The sequence below is a fragment of the Stomoxys calcitrans genome, chromosome 1, assembly GCF_963082655.1.
Source record: "Stomoxys calcitrans chromosome 1, idStoCalc2.1, whole genome shotgun sequence".
NCBI lineage: Eukaryota > Metazoa > Arthropoda > Insecta > Diptera > Muscidae > Stomoxys > Stomoxys calcitrans.
In genome coordinates this window covers 55,342,988-55,359,086 of record NC_081552.1, presented here as the reverse complement: position 1 = coordinate 55,359,086, position 16,099 = coordinate 55,342,988, and the positions used below count along the sequence as shown (strand labels likewise).

Genomic DNA, 16,099 nt, shown 5'->3' with positions numbered 1-16,099 from the left:
GGTCCAGATTTGAATATAGCTGCCATATAGACCGATCGCTCGATTTAGTATTTTCGATCGGTCTATATTTGGATATGGCTACCAAAAAGACCAATATCTTGTTCTACAAAATTGAACAATGACTCGTACTTACTAGACCTTTCAATATCCGTGTCGAATTTGGTCCAAATCGGACCACTTTTCAATAAAGCTGCTATTGGGTCGTAAATCATGCATTTTTTTCACCGGATTATGACGAAAGGTGGTTTACATATATATACCCGAGGTGGTGGGTATCCAAAGTTCGGGCCAGCCGAACTTAACGCCTTTTTACTTGTTAAAGCGGTAGCGTGATTACAACTGGGGGACACACGGACGAATACACAGACATCGTTAAATCGTCTTAGAATTTTACAACGATCCGATATATATTTACTTTGTAGGGACGGAAGTGGATACCTCGATGTGTTGCAAAAAGAATGATATACCGGACTGACCCGATGGATTCCTTCGTCGGCAAGGGCTTCCGCATCAGTGCACAACACACTGCTACAGCAACAACAACCTATCCTATGCTGGTGGGTATAAAAAGAACTTTACCTACGTGCAGCAAAAAGCTGTATCTACGCCAAATTTCAGCTCAATATCTGAATTTTTGAAAGCTGCAGCGTGATCACAACAGACGGACGGACAGACACACGGACATCTTTAAGTCGCCTTAGTATTTTACAACGATCCGCATTATATGTATGTGTATTAGGCCGGGTTGATTTTTATGGTATAAATTAATTAATTTTAATTGATATAAATTAAATATCGTATAGCAAAAACGTAAACTACAAACAATTTTAAGATGTTTCTCTCAAGATAAAATCCTAATCCGCGTCTCTCGACTTCAAAAATATTTTTCCTGTTCTTTCGATATTCTTTTAATCAAGGTACAGGTCGCATTTGTTGTGCGATTATCGTAAAATGTTATACAAGTCACTTTTTTGGTCCAAGGACGATCGGTATTGATTTTGAATAGAATCGGTTCAGATTTAGATATAGCTCCCCAATATATCTTTCATCCGATATGACCTTTTGAGGCTTTAGTAGCCATAATTTTGGTCCGATCTTTACAAAATTTTGCACAAGACGTTCTATTTAATGTTCCACCATGTGTGCATAAATTTATCAAAATCAGTTCAGTTCATATGTCTTCTAAGGCCTTAAAAGGCTATATTGGATGAAAGGTATATATAGGAGCTATATCTAAATCTGAACCGATTGGCCTGAAATTAAAATGGACAAAGCATTTGGGCATTAGTAACTTTTTTTTGCAGACCACCCCTCTGGGGGTGGCCTATGCACCCGCAGAATAGTTTTTAACAAGTAAAAGCGTCCTATGTTTGGCCGGGCCGAATCTTATATACCCTTCACCATGCATCGCATTTGTCAAGTTCTATGAATGACTTTTTCAATATATATATATATATGGGCTACATTAAGTTGTTGACCGATATGGACCGCACTTGTCATGGCTGTTAGAAGTCGTAGAAAATACCACCTCCAAAAGTTCAGGCAAATCGAGAAAAATTGCGGCCTCCAGTGGCTCAAGAAGTCTAATTCGGAGATCGGTATATATAGCAGCTCTTTCAGGTTATCAACCGATTTAAACCACACGGGGCACAGTTGGTGGAAGTCATACCCAAAGACATACGCAAAATTCCATCCAAATTGGATAAGAATTGCACTCTCTAGAAGCTCAAGAAGTCTAATCGAGAGATTGGTTTATATGGCGGCTATATCAGGTTATGGACTGAGTCATACCATACATGGCACATTTGTTGGAAGTCATTCTTCAACGATGTGTGCAAAATTTCAGCCAAATCGGACAAGATTTGAGGCCTCTAGAAGCTCAAGAAGATCGTTTTATATATCAGCTATATGAGGTTATGAACCGAGTTGAACAATACTTATCACAGCTGTTGGAAGTGGATATCGGATAAGAATTGCGCCCTTAAGAGGCTCAAGAAGTCAAGACCCAAGATCGGTTTATATGGCAGCTTTATGAAAACATGGACCTATTTGGCCCATTTACAATCCCAACCGACCTACACTAATAAGAAGTACTTGTGCAAAATATTAAGCACCTAGCTTTACTCCTTCAAAAGATAACGTGCTTTTGACAGGCGGACGGACATGGCTAGATCGACCTTAAATGTCATGACGATCGAGAATATATATACATTATATGGGGTCCTTGACGCAAATTTAGAGGTGTTGCAAACGGAATGACCAAATTAGTATACCCCCATCCTATGGTGGAGGGTATAAAAATAAGGTCTCTTATCATTGAGCTTAAACTTGAATCGGATAGCACTCATTGATATGTAAGAAGTTTGTTCCTGTTCCTTAAGGGAACGTTCGTGGGCGAATTTGCATTTGCTTCACATAACATAACCTAAGGATGAAAAGGTTGCGCAATTCACGAGAATGCCAAAAAACTCTGGGAACTGCCAAGAATCCAACAACCTTAAATGATGAATTTTCTGCAAAAATTGCATCCAAAGTGTAGTGTCGTCTTTAGCAAAAATTATAATAATTTACTTTACATTGGGGTGGGTCAATTTTGGTGGTTGTCAAAACCGTAATCTATGGCAAATTCTTTAGTTTTGACCAAAAAACCATGGGCCCAAAACTTAGATGGGCACGAAGACACAAACGCACATAATTTCCTATGCCTGCGAGCATAGGGCCGAACAGAACCACACGTTCTCTGTAAGCAAGCTTCGGTTGACGCATTGCTGTTACTCTACATGCCAACAACTTCACTTAGTTGATCGTTTGCATTTAACAGTCCTTCATGCAAACACAAATTAGTATTTTCAATTGTGTTAGGTTAGGTCAGGTTGAAAAGAGGGTGCGGATATTAATCCACCAGTAATCGGCTTGTTGTGCGCTCTAAATACTAAAAAAGTATCTCGAAAAAGAAAATCTAAGTTAGGAATTCGGTGCTACTTACAAAATCCTTAATTGTTTTCTATGCCACGCCCCTAAGTTGGTTCATGTCTGGTATTGTGTCCCCACCTCAATACCGATGTCTTTTAGCCGCGAAAGTCGGGCAATGACATAGGAAATGCTCCAATATCTCATCATCTTCTCCACATGGCCTACACATGCTATCACTTGCCGCACAGATTTTGCATAAGCTCGTAGTCCAATGCGTCCCGTTATGATACTAAAAGCTATACTGACCTTCTTCTTACTTCCCTTCAGTGACAGCCTCGTCCTCTCACGATCCGGATCACCCCATAGGATGTTAGCCGTCCTACCCGGTGTTTCGCTGTTCCATAGTGTTACATGCGCATTCGTCGCCCACGCCCTTACACGGACTGCGAAAGGTTTCGGGTTAAAGTTAACAAGTAAGAAGGCGTTAAGTTCGGCCGGGCCGAACTTTGGATACCCACCACCTCGGGTATATTTGTGAACCACATTTCGTCAAAATCCAGTGAAAAATGCATACCTTATGCCCCATAGCAGCTCTATAGATATCATCCGATTTAGACCAAATGCTTATAAGTACATGTCATTGTTCAACAGAGAGATAGGTCTATATGGCAGCTATATCCAAATCTGAACCGATCTGAGCTAAATTGAAGACAAATATCGAAGGGCCCAACACAAGTCATTGTCCCAAATTTCGGCGACATCGGACAATAAATGCGCTTTTTATGGGCCAAAACCTTAAATCGAGAGATCGGTCTATATGGCAGCTATATCCAAATCTGAACCGACCAAATAGAAGAAAAATGTCGAAGGGCCTAAGGCAAATCACTGTCCCAAATTTCAGCAAAATCGGATAATAAATGTGGCTTTTATGGGCCTAAGACCATAAATCGGAGGATCGGTCTATATGGCAGCTATATCCAAATTTGAACCGATCTAGGCCAAATTGACGAAGGATCTTGAAGGGCCAAACGCAACTCACTGTCCCAAATTTCAGCAAAATCGGATAATAATTGTGGCTTTTATGGGCCTAAGACCCTAAATCGGAGGATCGGTCTATATGGCAGCTATATCCAAATCTGGACCGATCTGGGCCAAATTGACGAAGAATGTTGAAGGGCCTAACACAACTCACTGTGCCAAATTTCATCCAAATCGGATATAAAATGTGGCTTTTATGGGCCTAAACCCTAAATCTGAGGATCGGTCTATATGGCAGTTATATCAAAATTTGGACCGATCTGAGCCAAATTGACGAAGGATATCGAAGGGCCCAACGCAACTCACTGTCCCAAATTTCAGCAAAATCGGATAATAAATGTGGCTTTATGGGCCTAAGACCCTAAATCGGCGGATCGGTCTATATGGGGGCTATATCAAGATATAGTCCGATATATAGTCCATCTTCGAACTTAACCTGCTTATGGACAAAAAAAGAATCTGTGCAAAATTTCAGCTCAATATCTCAATTTTTAAAGACTGTAGCGTGATTTCAACAGACAGACGCACGGACATGTCTAGATCGTCTTAGATTTTTACGCTGATCAAGAATATATGTACTTTATAGGGTCGGAAATGGATATTTCGATGTGTTGCAAACGGAATGACAAAATGAATATACCCCCATCCTTCGGTGGTGGGTATAAAAATTGTTTAACTTTTGCGCTATAGTTTTTTGACATTTCTTTGCAGAGTTGCTTTTTTGGCCTTTAGTGTGTCCCTCACTGATCTTAGACCAAAATCGAGCTTCAATTACGATTTTAGACCCATGGTTTCTAGGGTAAAACTGCTATGAATCTGTCGTAGGTAGATTGCGATTTTGATACACGCAAACCGGGACGACACAAAAGCCCGATGGAAAGACCAAGTGGTAAAGGACATCTCGAAACTTGGTGTCAGAAATTTTAGAAGAAGTGCAGAAGACCGAGGCAATGGAACAAATGTTCTCCCATAGCCAATTAAAGTTAGTAAGAAACAAGTAAAATCATGCTAAGTTCGGCCGGGCCGAATCTTATACACCCTCCATCATAGATGGCATTTGTCAAGTTCTTTGAATAACTTTTTCAAATATATATGAGCTATATCAAGTTATTGACAGAACTTGCTATGCCGTACAAATCATATAAAAATATCACCTCCAAAATTTCAGGCAAATCGAGTAATAATTGGGCTCAGAAAGTCAAATTAGGATATCTATTTATATGGCAGCTATGTCAGGTTAGGAGCCGATTGAGACAGTTGTTGAAAGTTATACCAAAACGACATATACAACATATTGGATAAGAATTGGGCCTTATAGGGGCTCAAGAAGTCTAATGGCAACTATATCAGGATATTGACTGATTTAGACAGACTGATTTAGACCATACTTGACACAGTTGCTGGATGTCATACCAAAACGATATGAGCAAAATTTCAGTCAAATCGGATAAGAATTCCGCACTCTAGAAGCACAAGAAGGCAATACCCAAGATGAATAGACAGGATAGTCAACGAACATAGGCGGAATTTGTGGCTGAAACACTTGGAACAATGTAACTTTTGCACCGGTTTAGGCAAGCTGTGGTCTACTGTTTAGTCACTCTCGAACCCCGGTCGACGGAATGAAAGGACCTCAGTCACTTTTGGCGACGTAACCGTGACTGATCCGAAGAGATGCGCCAGATTGCTCAACCCTCAATTTATTTTGCATCCCGAGAGTGACAGGGCAAGGAGAAGAGCCGTGGTCTCCGAGCCGATGGACAGCCATCACAATTTACCGTGAGCGAAGTTACGTATATCAACCAAATCATCCTAGGCGTTGGGCCCCAACGGAATCTCTAAAATGATGCTGAAGAATCTCGATTTACCTGGAGTTGAGTACCTTACTACTGTCCTCAAACTGTCTTTGAACTTTTGCACAGACTCGTATTTCTTTTATACGCAGGTTAAATTCTTGAATGGGCCACATCGGACAATATTTGGATATGACTGCTATATAGACCGATCTTAAACATTTATTACCCGATTTCGCTAAAATTTGGCATAGTGAGTTTTATAGGCCCGCCGATATCCGAACCAAAAATGGTTCAGATTCGAACATATTTGGCATAGCTGCCTTTAGACCGATCTGCCGATTAGGTCTTAGGCCTATAACAGGAGCATTTATTAGACTCTCAATATCTGTTCCGAATATGCTCCAGATCGGGCTATATTTAGATATAGCTGCAATAGAGATCGATCTTTAGCTTTAGGGTCTAAAGGCCCTAAAAGGCGCACTTATTCTCAGGTTTTGCTAAAATTTGAAACAGTGATTTGCACTAGGGCCCTGGACATCCGAACCGAATATGATGTATATCGCACCATATATACATATAACTGCCATATAGACTGAAATGCCGATTTAGGGTCTTGAGCTTATAACAGGCGCATTTATTAGCCGACTTCGCTGAAATTTGTAACAGTGAATTGTATCAAGATTCCCATTATCTGTCCCGAATATGGTCCAGATCGGGCTATATTTAGATATAGCTGCCATTGAGACCGATCTACCGGTTTTGGGTCTTAGGCCTATAACAGGCGCATCTATTAACCCGTACAGGAACATATTTGAATATAGCTGTCATATAGACCGATCTGCCGATACTGGGTCTTAGGCTTAAATCAGGCGCATTTATTACCCGACATCGCTGAAATTTGGAACAGTGAATTGTATTAAGATTCCCAACATCTGTCCCAAATATGGTCAAGATCGGGTTATATTTAGATATAGCCGCCATAGAGACAAATCTTTAGAATCTAAAGACCATAAAAAGCGCATTTATTCTCCGATTTTTCTGAAATTTTAAACAGTGAGCTGCTTTAAGACTCCCGACATCCAACCCAAATATGGCCCAGATCGGACCATATTTAAATATACCTATCATTTGGATCGATCATCCGAATTAGTGCTTAATCACATGAACGGCGTACGTTTTACCCGATTTATAAATAAATAAATAAATAATTTCGTCATTCCGGTGGTAACAAATCAAAATATTGATCCGAGACCCAATAAAGTAATTATATTCTTGATCGTCTTGACATTCTTAGTCGATTTAGCCATGTCCGTCCGTCCGTCTGTCAGTCGAAAGCAAGCTAACTTTCGAAGGAGTAAAGATAAGTGCTTGAAATTTTGCATAAATACTCCTCATTAGGTCGGTTGAGTTTGTAAATGGGCCAAATCGGTCCATGTTTTAGTATAGCTGCCATATAACCGATACCGGGTCTTTGCTTCTTGGGCCTCTAGAAGACGCAATTATTACCCGATTTGGGTGAAATGTTACAACAAGCTTTTATACCCACCACCATAGGATGGGGGTATACCAATCTAGTCATTCCCTTTGTAACACCTCGAAATATTTCTCTAAGACCCCATATACAACGTATATTCTTGATCGTCTCGGTCCACATCGGTCTATAACCTGATATAGCTCCAATGTAAACCGATCTCCCGCTTTGACTTCTTAAGCCCCTGAAAGCCACAATTTTTGTCTGATTTTGCTGAAATTGAGCATGTAGTTTTGTAGTTTTTGTTACGAATTCTAACAACTTTGCCTGGTACGGTCCAAACCGGTCTATAACCTGATATAGCTTCCATATAAACCGGTCTCCCGATTTGACTTCTTGAGTCCATACAAGCCTCAATTTGTTGTCCGATGTAAAGCAGTCTCCCGATCGTCATTGTTCGGTTCCTAGAAGCATTAATTTTTGCTGGTTGGACAGAAGTTTGGTATATAGAATTAAATTATGCCCTTCAAATAAATTTAATTTGTATGCATTATTTGTAGAATCCATTGTGGTGGGTTACCAAGATTCGGCCCACCTAAATTTTTTACTTGTTTATTTTGACTTCCAACAACTTGCCAAGTATGGTCCAAATCGGTTCATAACCTTATATAGGTCCCATTTAATCTGATCTCGCTTCTTGACTTCGTGCGCCTCTAGAGGGCGCAATTATTATCCGATTTGGCTGAAATTTTCCATAACAACTTCTTATATGAAATTTAACATACATGTTAAATATGAAGCGGTCCATAATCTGATATAGCTTCCATATAAACAGATCTCCCAATTTTCTTTCTTGAGCCACTATAGAGTGCAATTCTTTTCTGGTTTGGTTGAAATTTTGCAAAATGAATTCCACTTTGGTCTCCAACAGCTACTTTGATCTCCAACAGCGACTTTGGTCTCCAACAGCCAAGTATGGCCCCAATCGGTTCATAACTTGGTATAGCTGAAAGAGCATAGCAATTCTTAGACGTTATCCTTTGTTTGTCTATAAAGAGATATCGGCCAAAGAACTTGATATATGCGATTCATGGTGGAGGATATATAGGATTCGACCCAGCCAAACTTTGCACGCTATTACTTTTATTTCTTAATTCCCTCTAGGGCTCAATTCTTATCCGATTTGGTTCAAATTTTGCTCTTTGCTCTACTATTGTTTTGAACATCCAAGCCAAGTATGGCCCTGACATAGCTCCAATAGCATAGCAATTCTTAGCTATTATCTTTTGTTTGCCTATAAAGTGATACCGGACAAAAAACTTGACAAATGCGATCCATGATGGAGGATATATAAGGGTCGGCCCGGCCAAACTCAGCACTCTTTTACTTGTCTATTGTTATTGTATTGCTATGAATATTGTTTTGTGGAATGGTGGGCTATTAATTATGTTTGCCTGATACTACCGATCACGTGTTTTAATAATTTTACGTATTTTTTTTCTGCTTACGATCGAAAAATTAAAAATCTTCTCTTTTAGTTTACTCTCATTGCAACAACCCCATTATAAATTAAGCAGCAGTAATTTTCAGCAAACAAAAGACTTTTCAGCAGTCATACTGCTGTTCTGATATTGCAAACATATAGCTATGACAGCAGAACTACTGTCTGCTGTAATAGCAGTAAAATTAACTACTAACAGTCAGCAGACAGTGTTTGCTACGATCAGTAGGATTTTTTCCATGTGTGTAAAATATTTCACAAATGTTATATACATTTTTACATAAAGCTTTTTTTTAATCTTTTTTTTTTGCTGTGTAAATTTTATTAGTCGTATGAACTTGTATGGGGGAGGGGGGGCAATTGGTATAGAAGGCATGGTGCAGTGTAAGGAAACTATAAAAAGTCATACCTGTAAACTATATGTGTAGCAGCAGCAACTGCAACTCGACGACGGCAGCGGAGGTGGTAGCAGCAGAAAGAAACGTTTCTTTTGTAAAAGTTTTCTCAGCTGTAACAAGTTTTCAACATTTAAGCTGAGGTTTTAAATTTACAACAAACAGTTGATGTCAGACGAAAGAGCTTTAAACATCATGCTAACAAAACCACCACCACCGCCGCCAGCAATATTGAGCCGATGCCATGCTAAACAAAACGGTTACGAATAATTAAGCAATAAACATACTTTAAAGGATATGGATTAAAGTTTAACAACTAATAACAAAGAAATTTTGTAACAATTTAAAAAATAGTGATTTGTATTAAAAGTTTGTGTTCCTATGTTCATAAATGTTTCGAATAACCAATTCAATTTTAAAGAACTGAGATCGGTTGGTGCATAGATGGGTTAAAAAGTTTTGAATGTGGATCAATCATGTTTTTGGTGAAATTCTCATAACAAACAAAATTCTAGCACCATTCGAAATCAGTGCTTTTAATTGAAATAAATCATCAAATAAAAAGGATATCAACGCTCAAACATGAAGAATATACGTGTGTTTTTAAAGTGTCTCTACTCAAAAAAGAAATTTTGCATGGCTTCGCCTTTATAAGCCTTGCCCCTTGCTCAGCATTCACACACTGTAACTGTAAAACCAAAAGCAAATGCTAATGTCATTAACATTGCTTAGCTGCTGTTTTTATTGTTGTTGTAATTGAACTGAACGAAAACTTTGATAATGAATGAATGCTATTATTTTTGATGTTGTTGTTAGTGTTAGTGTTGGTGTTGTTGTTAGTACATTGCAATGAAACCCTAGAAGTGTTCATATTTTATATCAATCACTTGAAGATCATCAGCGGCAGAGCTACAGTGACTGCAGCAAAATGGAATTTTACACTAAACAAAAACCAAAGGAAAAGAATGAAAAAAAAATTATATAAATAATAAAAAAGCATTAGGATTAACTTAACGCTTTTCCCTAAAGATGCTTTGTAGTAAAAATCTTTTTTTTATTTTGCCTTTACATATTTATTCAAGCAACGATTTTAAATTATTCTTAAAAAAAATATGGGACACAATGGTGATACAAATCTAAAGACTACTAAGGGTGCTTATGTAAATGGCGAAATCCATAAAAACTTCCTTAAGGTTTCTTACTCCAAAATTGGGTAAATCTATCAAAAACAGTTTTTTTAAAGGTTAGGCTTTTACATTTACAAAAAAGTCAGCTTGTATACATTGATAGAAAAAACATTTAAGGCTTTGCCAGCAAAAGCTTGTAGTAACTGGGATTTATTCTAGTCATCGTTTGCAAACGGATGGTGGGGATGATCTTTTACACTAAAAAGGGAGAGAAAAATACAAAAATTGATTATTATGTGAAAATTATTTCATTACAAAAGGACAAGACACAAAAGAAACGCATTCAATTATTAAACTAAAGGACATTTAAGCGCTGTTGTTAGAAGTTCGTGCTAATTTAAAAGGAACTTCATTCAATGAAGGTGATTTTTAACAAAATTTTTATAAGAATTAAAGTTGTAGAAACCAAATATATCAGCGAAAGAGAATTAAGATAGGACTAGGCCAAAATAGTTTTATGTACACCACCATGGAAGAGAGTTTTGATGGTCTATGTATTATTGTTAAAGCAATTAATCGTTGGATAAGAATATGTCAATATATATGTATATTTAGGATTTTTGTAACCTGGAGCATTCTGACCATAATGAACTGAAGGGTCAAAATTTAAATATAAAAATTTCGAAAAAAATATATTATCAGATCACTGATCTGATTCTGATTCGATTAAGCTATGCCCGTCTGTCCATGTTAATTTATGTACAAAGTACAGGTCGCAATTTTCATCCGATCGTCTTCAAATTTGATACAGCCATGTTTTTCGGTCTTGAGACGAAGCCTATTGAAATTGGAAAAAATCGGTTCTGATTTGGATATATCTCCCATATATATGTTCGTGAGATTTTTAATAATAATGGAATAAAATGGTCATTTGTTAACCGATTCTCTCGAAATTTAGCAGGAAGGAATTTTTTATGACTCGACATTACTAATGAATTTCATGGAAATTGGTCCAAATTTAGATGTAGCTCTTATATATATATATACTAGCTGACCCGGCCTGCTCCGCTGCGCCTTCTTTTACTTTATATGGAACAAAAGTTTCTTTGGAATATTTATTTTCGACAATTAAAGATCTTTTAGTGAACAACCATGCTACGAAAATAGTATATCGCTTGACTAACAGTTTAACAATATAAGTGCCTTTATCTGAAAACCATATGATCTTTATTGGTCTACAAATTTAAGTTTGGATGTAGGGTGTACTCCATTCTGCCGCATTTTATTTAAATTCTATCCGGATAAATCAGATGTTTCGGATATTTATCGATATCAGGTGATATCAGTTTCTAATAATCGATTATCGGGATTTGTAGTATATTATACTAAAATAAAACATAGCATTTGAAGAAGATGCCTGTATTGGGACAGGCAACCCTGCAGCCCGATATTCTCATGATGTCTGATTTAGTGGTTTTTCAGGGGAGAGGTGGTCCCCCAGATACTTGGCCCTAAAAAATATCAGCATCGTGCTCTTCTCTCAAATACCATTTATTTAAACCCCATATTGCCATTGGCTTAAGAAGAGTTTAAAGGATGAGGCGTCCCCCAAACACATAGCCCCAAAATAGGTTATCAAATTCGTTTTCTAATCTCAAATACCTTTTATTTGAGCCACATATTGACATGGTCGAAAAATTTTTTCCCTCTGGGGGTGTTTTGGGGAATGCCCTAAATACATGGTCCTACATTTGGATATCAAATTCGTATTCTACTCCCAAATACCTTTATTTGAGCCCCATATTGCGATGGTCACTAAAAAATTGCTGTTTATGGGGTATTTTGGGAAATTGATCCCGAAAATGGGTATCAATTCTTACTCTACTTCCCAATACCTTTCGTTTAAGCCCCACATTGATATGGTCGGTAAATATACCCGATTTAGGGGTGTTTTGGGGAGTGGGGTGGTCCCCCAAATTCTAAGCCCTGAAAATATATCAGCAACGTGCTCTTTTCTCATATATCTGTATATCATTTATTTGAACTCCATATTGCCATTGTCCTCAAAATTGGATATCAAATTCGTTTTCTAATCTCATTTAAACTCCTTATCGCACAAATCAGCAAATACGCCCGGTTTGGGGTGTTGGCCTTAAAAACTATGAATATTTAGTTCCACTCTCTTTACGATCCAAATTGTCTTGGTGAGCAAATACGTCCTATTAGGGGGTTGTTATGGTGGTGGGACGTCCCCTAGACGGTTGGTCCCTAATGTTGATATCAGATACGTGGTCTACTTCCAAATACCTTTAACTTGAGTCCCATATTTCCATAGTCGGCAAACATGACCGACTTGGGGTTGTTTTTGGGGGATGGGCGGCCACTCAGTGAGTTGGTCTTGAAAATAAATATCGGATTCGTGTTCCACTCCGGGCGACCACCCTTATCCCCAAAACACCCCTAAATCGGCCATATATACCGACCACGTCAATGTGGAGCTTAAATTAATGGTATTGGGGGGTGGAGAAAGAATTGATACCCACTTTCGGACCAATTTTCTGGGAGTCAACCCCTTTCCCAAAATATGGGGTTGAAATAAATGATATATAGATATATGAGAATAGAGCACGTTGCTGACATATTTTCCGGGCTTAGAGTTTGGGGGACCACCCCAATCCCCAAAACACCCCTAAATCGGCCATATTTAGCGACCATGTCAATGTGGAGATTAAATGAAAGGTATGGGGGGGGGGGGGGAGAGCACGAATTGATACCCACTTTCGGGACCAATTTTCTGGGGGTATACCCCTTTCTCAAAATACCCCACAAACAGCAATTTTTACTGACCATCGCAATATGGGTATTTGGAAGTCGAATACGAATTTGATATCCAAATTTAGGACCATGTATTTAGGGAATCATCCCTTCCCCAAAACACCCCGCAAAGGATAAAAAATTTTCGACCATGCCAATATGTGGTATTTAAGATTAGAAAACTAATTTGATAACCTATTTTGAGCCATATGTTTGGCGCACGCCTCATCGTGTAGACTCCCCTAAACCAATGGCAATATGGGGTTTAAATAAAATAAATTTTGAAAGAAGAGCACGATGCTGATATTTTTCACGGCCAAGTGCCTGGGAGACCACCTCACCCCCGAAAACACCCCTTAATCAGATATCATGAGAGTAGCGGGCTGAAATAAAGTATTTTAAGAATAAAGTACACCTTACATCCAAACTTAAATTCGAAGACCAATAAAGATCATATGGAATTCGGATAAAGGCACTTATATTGTTAAATTGTTAGTAAAGCGATATACTATTTTCGTAGCATGGTATTTCACTAAAAGCTGTTTAATTGTTGAAAATAAATATTCCAAGGAAACTTTTGTTCCATATAAAGTAAAAGAAGGCGCAGCGGAGCGGGCCCGGGTCAGCTAGTATGTATATATTGCTAGACTTTCACGCCAAGAGCCACTGCAAAGGCGTTGTATGACCAATCTTGCCAAAATTTTGCCCAACGCTCGAGATATAGCTCCCATATATATGTACGTCACATTTAGGCTAATTTGCAATAATGTTTTAACTTTCAACCGAAGTTATTACAGTTTGAACATAATTGTTTGAACATTAACAACACGTCTGAAAACATCCGCCGAGGTCCATCAAAATTGGTACTGAATGGGATATAGCTCACACATTATACTTATGGGGTAGGTGTAGGGTATAATACAGTCGGCACCGCCCGACTTTTGCCCTTCCTTACTGGTTTTCAATTAAAAAATTAATTGATTCAAACATTTTTTAATCGAATTGTTTAAATAATTTTTAATTGATCCAATTAAAAGTATGATTGAAATTTTCAATTAATTTTTTTAATATGTAATAGTTGTTGTTGGTTTTGTACGTTGAGGCGGCAGCTCTTGCGCATGAAGGAATCCATCGGTTCAATTCGGCATGAAGAACCGGCTACCATGGAATTGTGGAGTGCCCTATTTTTTTGTTGTTGTTGTCTTAGCAATGTGCTGTGCACTGAGGCAGCAGACCTTGGCCGATGAAGGACTTCAATGATGTTAATCCGGCGTGTAGAACCGGCTGACATGGTATTCCTATAGATTTGTAGAAATGTGCGATGTTTGGGTCTTGGAAATCTTCTTCCCTTTATATTGTAGGTGACAAAATAGCCTTTAATTACATTTACCTAAGCACCATATTTCAACATTTTACAAGATTTGATTAAACAAGTAAAATGGTGTTAAGTCCGGCCGGGCCGAATCTTGGGAACCCACCACCATGGATTCTGCTAAAATATGGGTGCTATATCTGGTTATTGACCGATTTGGGCACAGTTGTTGAGAGTCATAATAGAACATGCAAATTGCAAATGCAAATTGAGGCTTCTAGGGGCTCAAAAAGTCAAATTGGACGATCGGTTTAAATGGGAGCTATATCAGGTTCTTGACCGATTTGGACAGTTGTTGGAAGCCATAACATAACAATATGGGCGTAATTTGGCCAGTGGCTCAGGAAGTCAAATCGGGAAATCGGTTTATATGGGAGCTATATTAGGTTCTTGACCGATTTGAACCGTACTTAACACAGTTGTTGGAAGTTATAACAGAACACTATATGCATAATTTCAGCCCCATCGGTTATTAATTGCAGCTTTTAGGAGCTTAAGAAGTCAAGTCGAAGACCATTTTATATGGGAGCTATATCCAAATCTTAAACGATATGGCCCATTTGCAATCATGAATGACCTACATCAATATTAGGCATCTGTGCAAAATTTCAAGCGGCTAGCTTCACGCGTTCGACCGCTATCGTGATTTCGACAAACGGATGGACATTGCTAGTTCGACTCAGAATGGCAAGACGATCAAGAATATATATACTTAATGGGATGACGAAATTAGTATACCCCCATCGTATGGTGGAGGGTATAAAAATATGTAGTTTCACTTAAAAATTTATTAAAAATGGCAAAAATTTCAATCTCGACTGTAATGAAAAAAAAATCTTATTCAATTAAAAAATGACTGAATGAATTATTTTTTTTTTTTTGAAAACGATTTTATTTTTATTTCTTAAGTTTTTTGTCTGTTAGAGCGAAGATCATTAAAGTTTAAAATTTTTGCTTGTTTCTCTTTTGAGACGAGCTCAATGATCGGAGATTGCAAATGGAAAAGGAAAGCCAAAAATAGCAACACACACCAACCACTATGGGACGCATTTCGTCTTTGGTTAGAAGACTTTTCAACCAATGATCAGTTCAAGACCTCATAGAACATCTCATTAGCCACGAACTGCCACCTTAGTGATGGCGAATTGGTATCCGTATTTTGCAATTTTCAAAAGTGTAGACTGCTTGCACAATGTATGGGGTTTTCCAATAAGAGGTGTTATTTTACATGCCTTCCTCTTTATTATAAAATAAACATCCGATGATTCATCTCAAAAAATGGATTTTTTCTTTGAATACAAAAATAACACCTCTTATTGGAAAATCCTTTAAATATATAAGGTTTTCCAACAAGAGGTATCATTTTGAATCACTCGGCATGGTCCTGTAAGCGTGGTCGTTGGGTCATTTGACTGATGTTCTTTTTCATTAATGGCATACCTCTCATCTATAATGAAATAAACATCCGAACATTTATCTCACAAAAGTTGAATTTTTCTTTGTATACCAAAATAACATCTCTTCTTGGAAACCCCAATACATCCTTTATCACATGGTGGTGTGTAGAAAAAATGTCTAAATAATTTTTGTTCAATGTTAATCTACAGAAATGTGAGGAAAAATTAGTCTAGGACAGAGTGGAATGGAATGGAATTTACAGTCAGCTCTTAGT

General features: G+C 38.0%; 1 protein-coding gene across 2 annotated transcripts in view; it reads right to left on the bottom strand.

Annotated features, from left to right (window-relative positions):
* Nucleotides 1-10,168: 10,168 nt before the first annotated feature.
* LOC106094588 (aldo-keto reductase family 1 member B1) overlaps nucleotides 10,169-16,099 on the bottom strand; it is a 36,859-nt gene continuing 30,928 nt past the window's right edge. For both annotated transcript variants that reach the window (XR_009396448.1, XM_059360406.1), the window contains one exon: nucleotides 10,169-10,499. Coding sequence is in view for 1 of the 2 variants with exons in the window: in XM_059360406.1 (XP_059216389.1) it covers nucleotides 10,457-10,499 (43 nt within the window). In the remaining variant the exon portion in view is untranslated. The remainder of the gene's footprint in view (nucleotides 10,500-16,099) is intronic.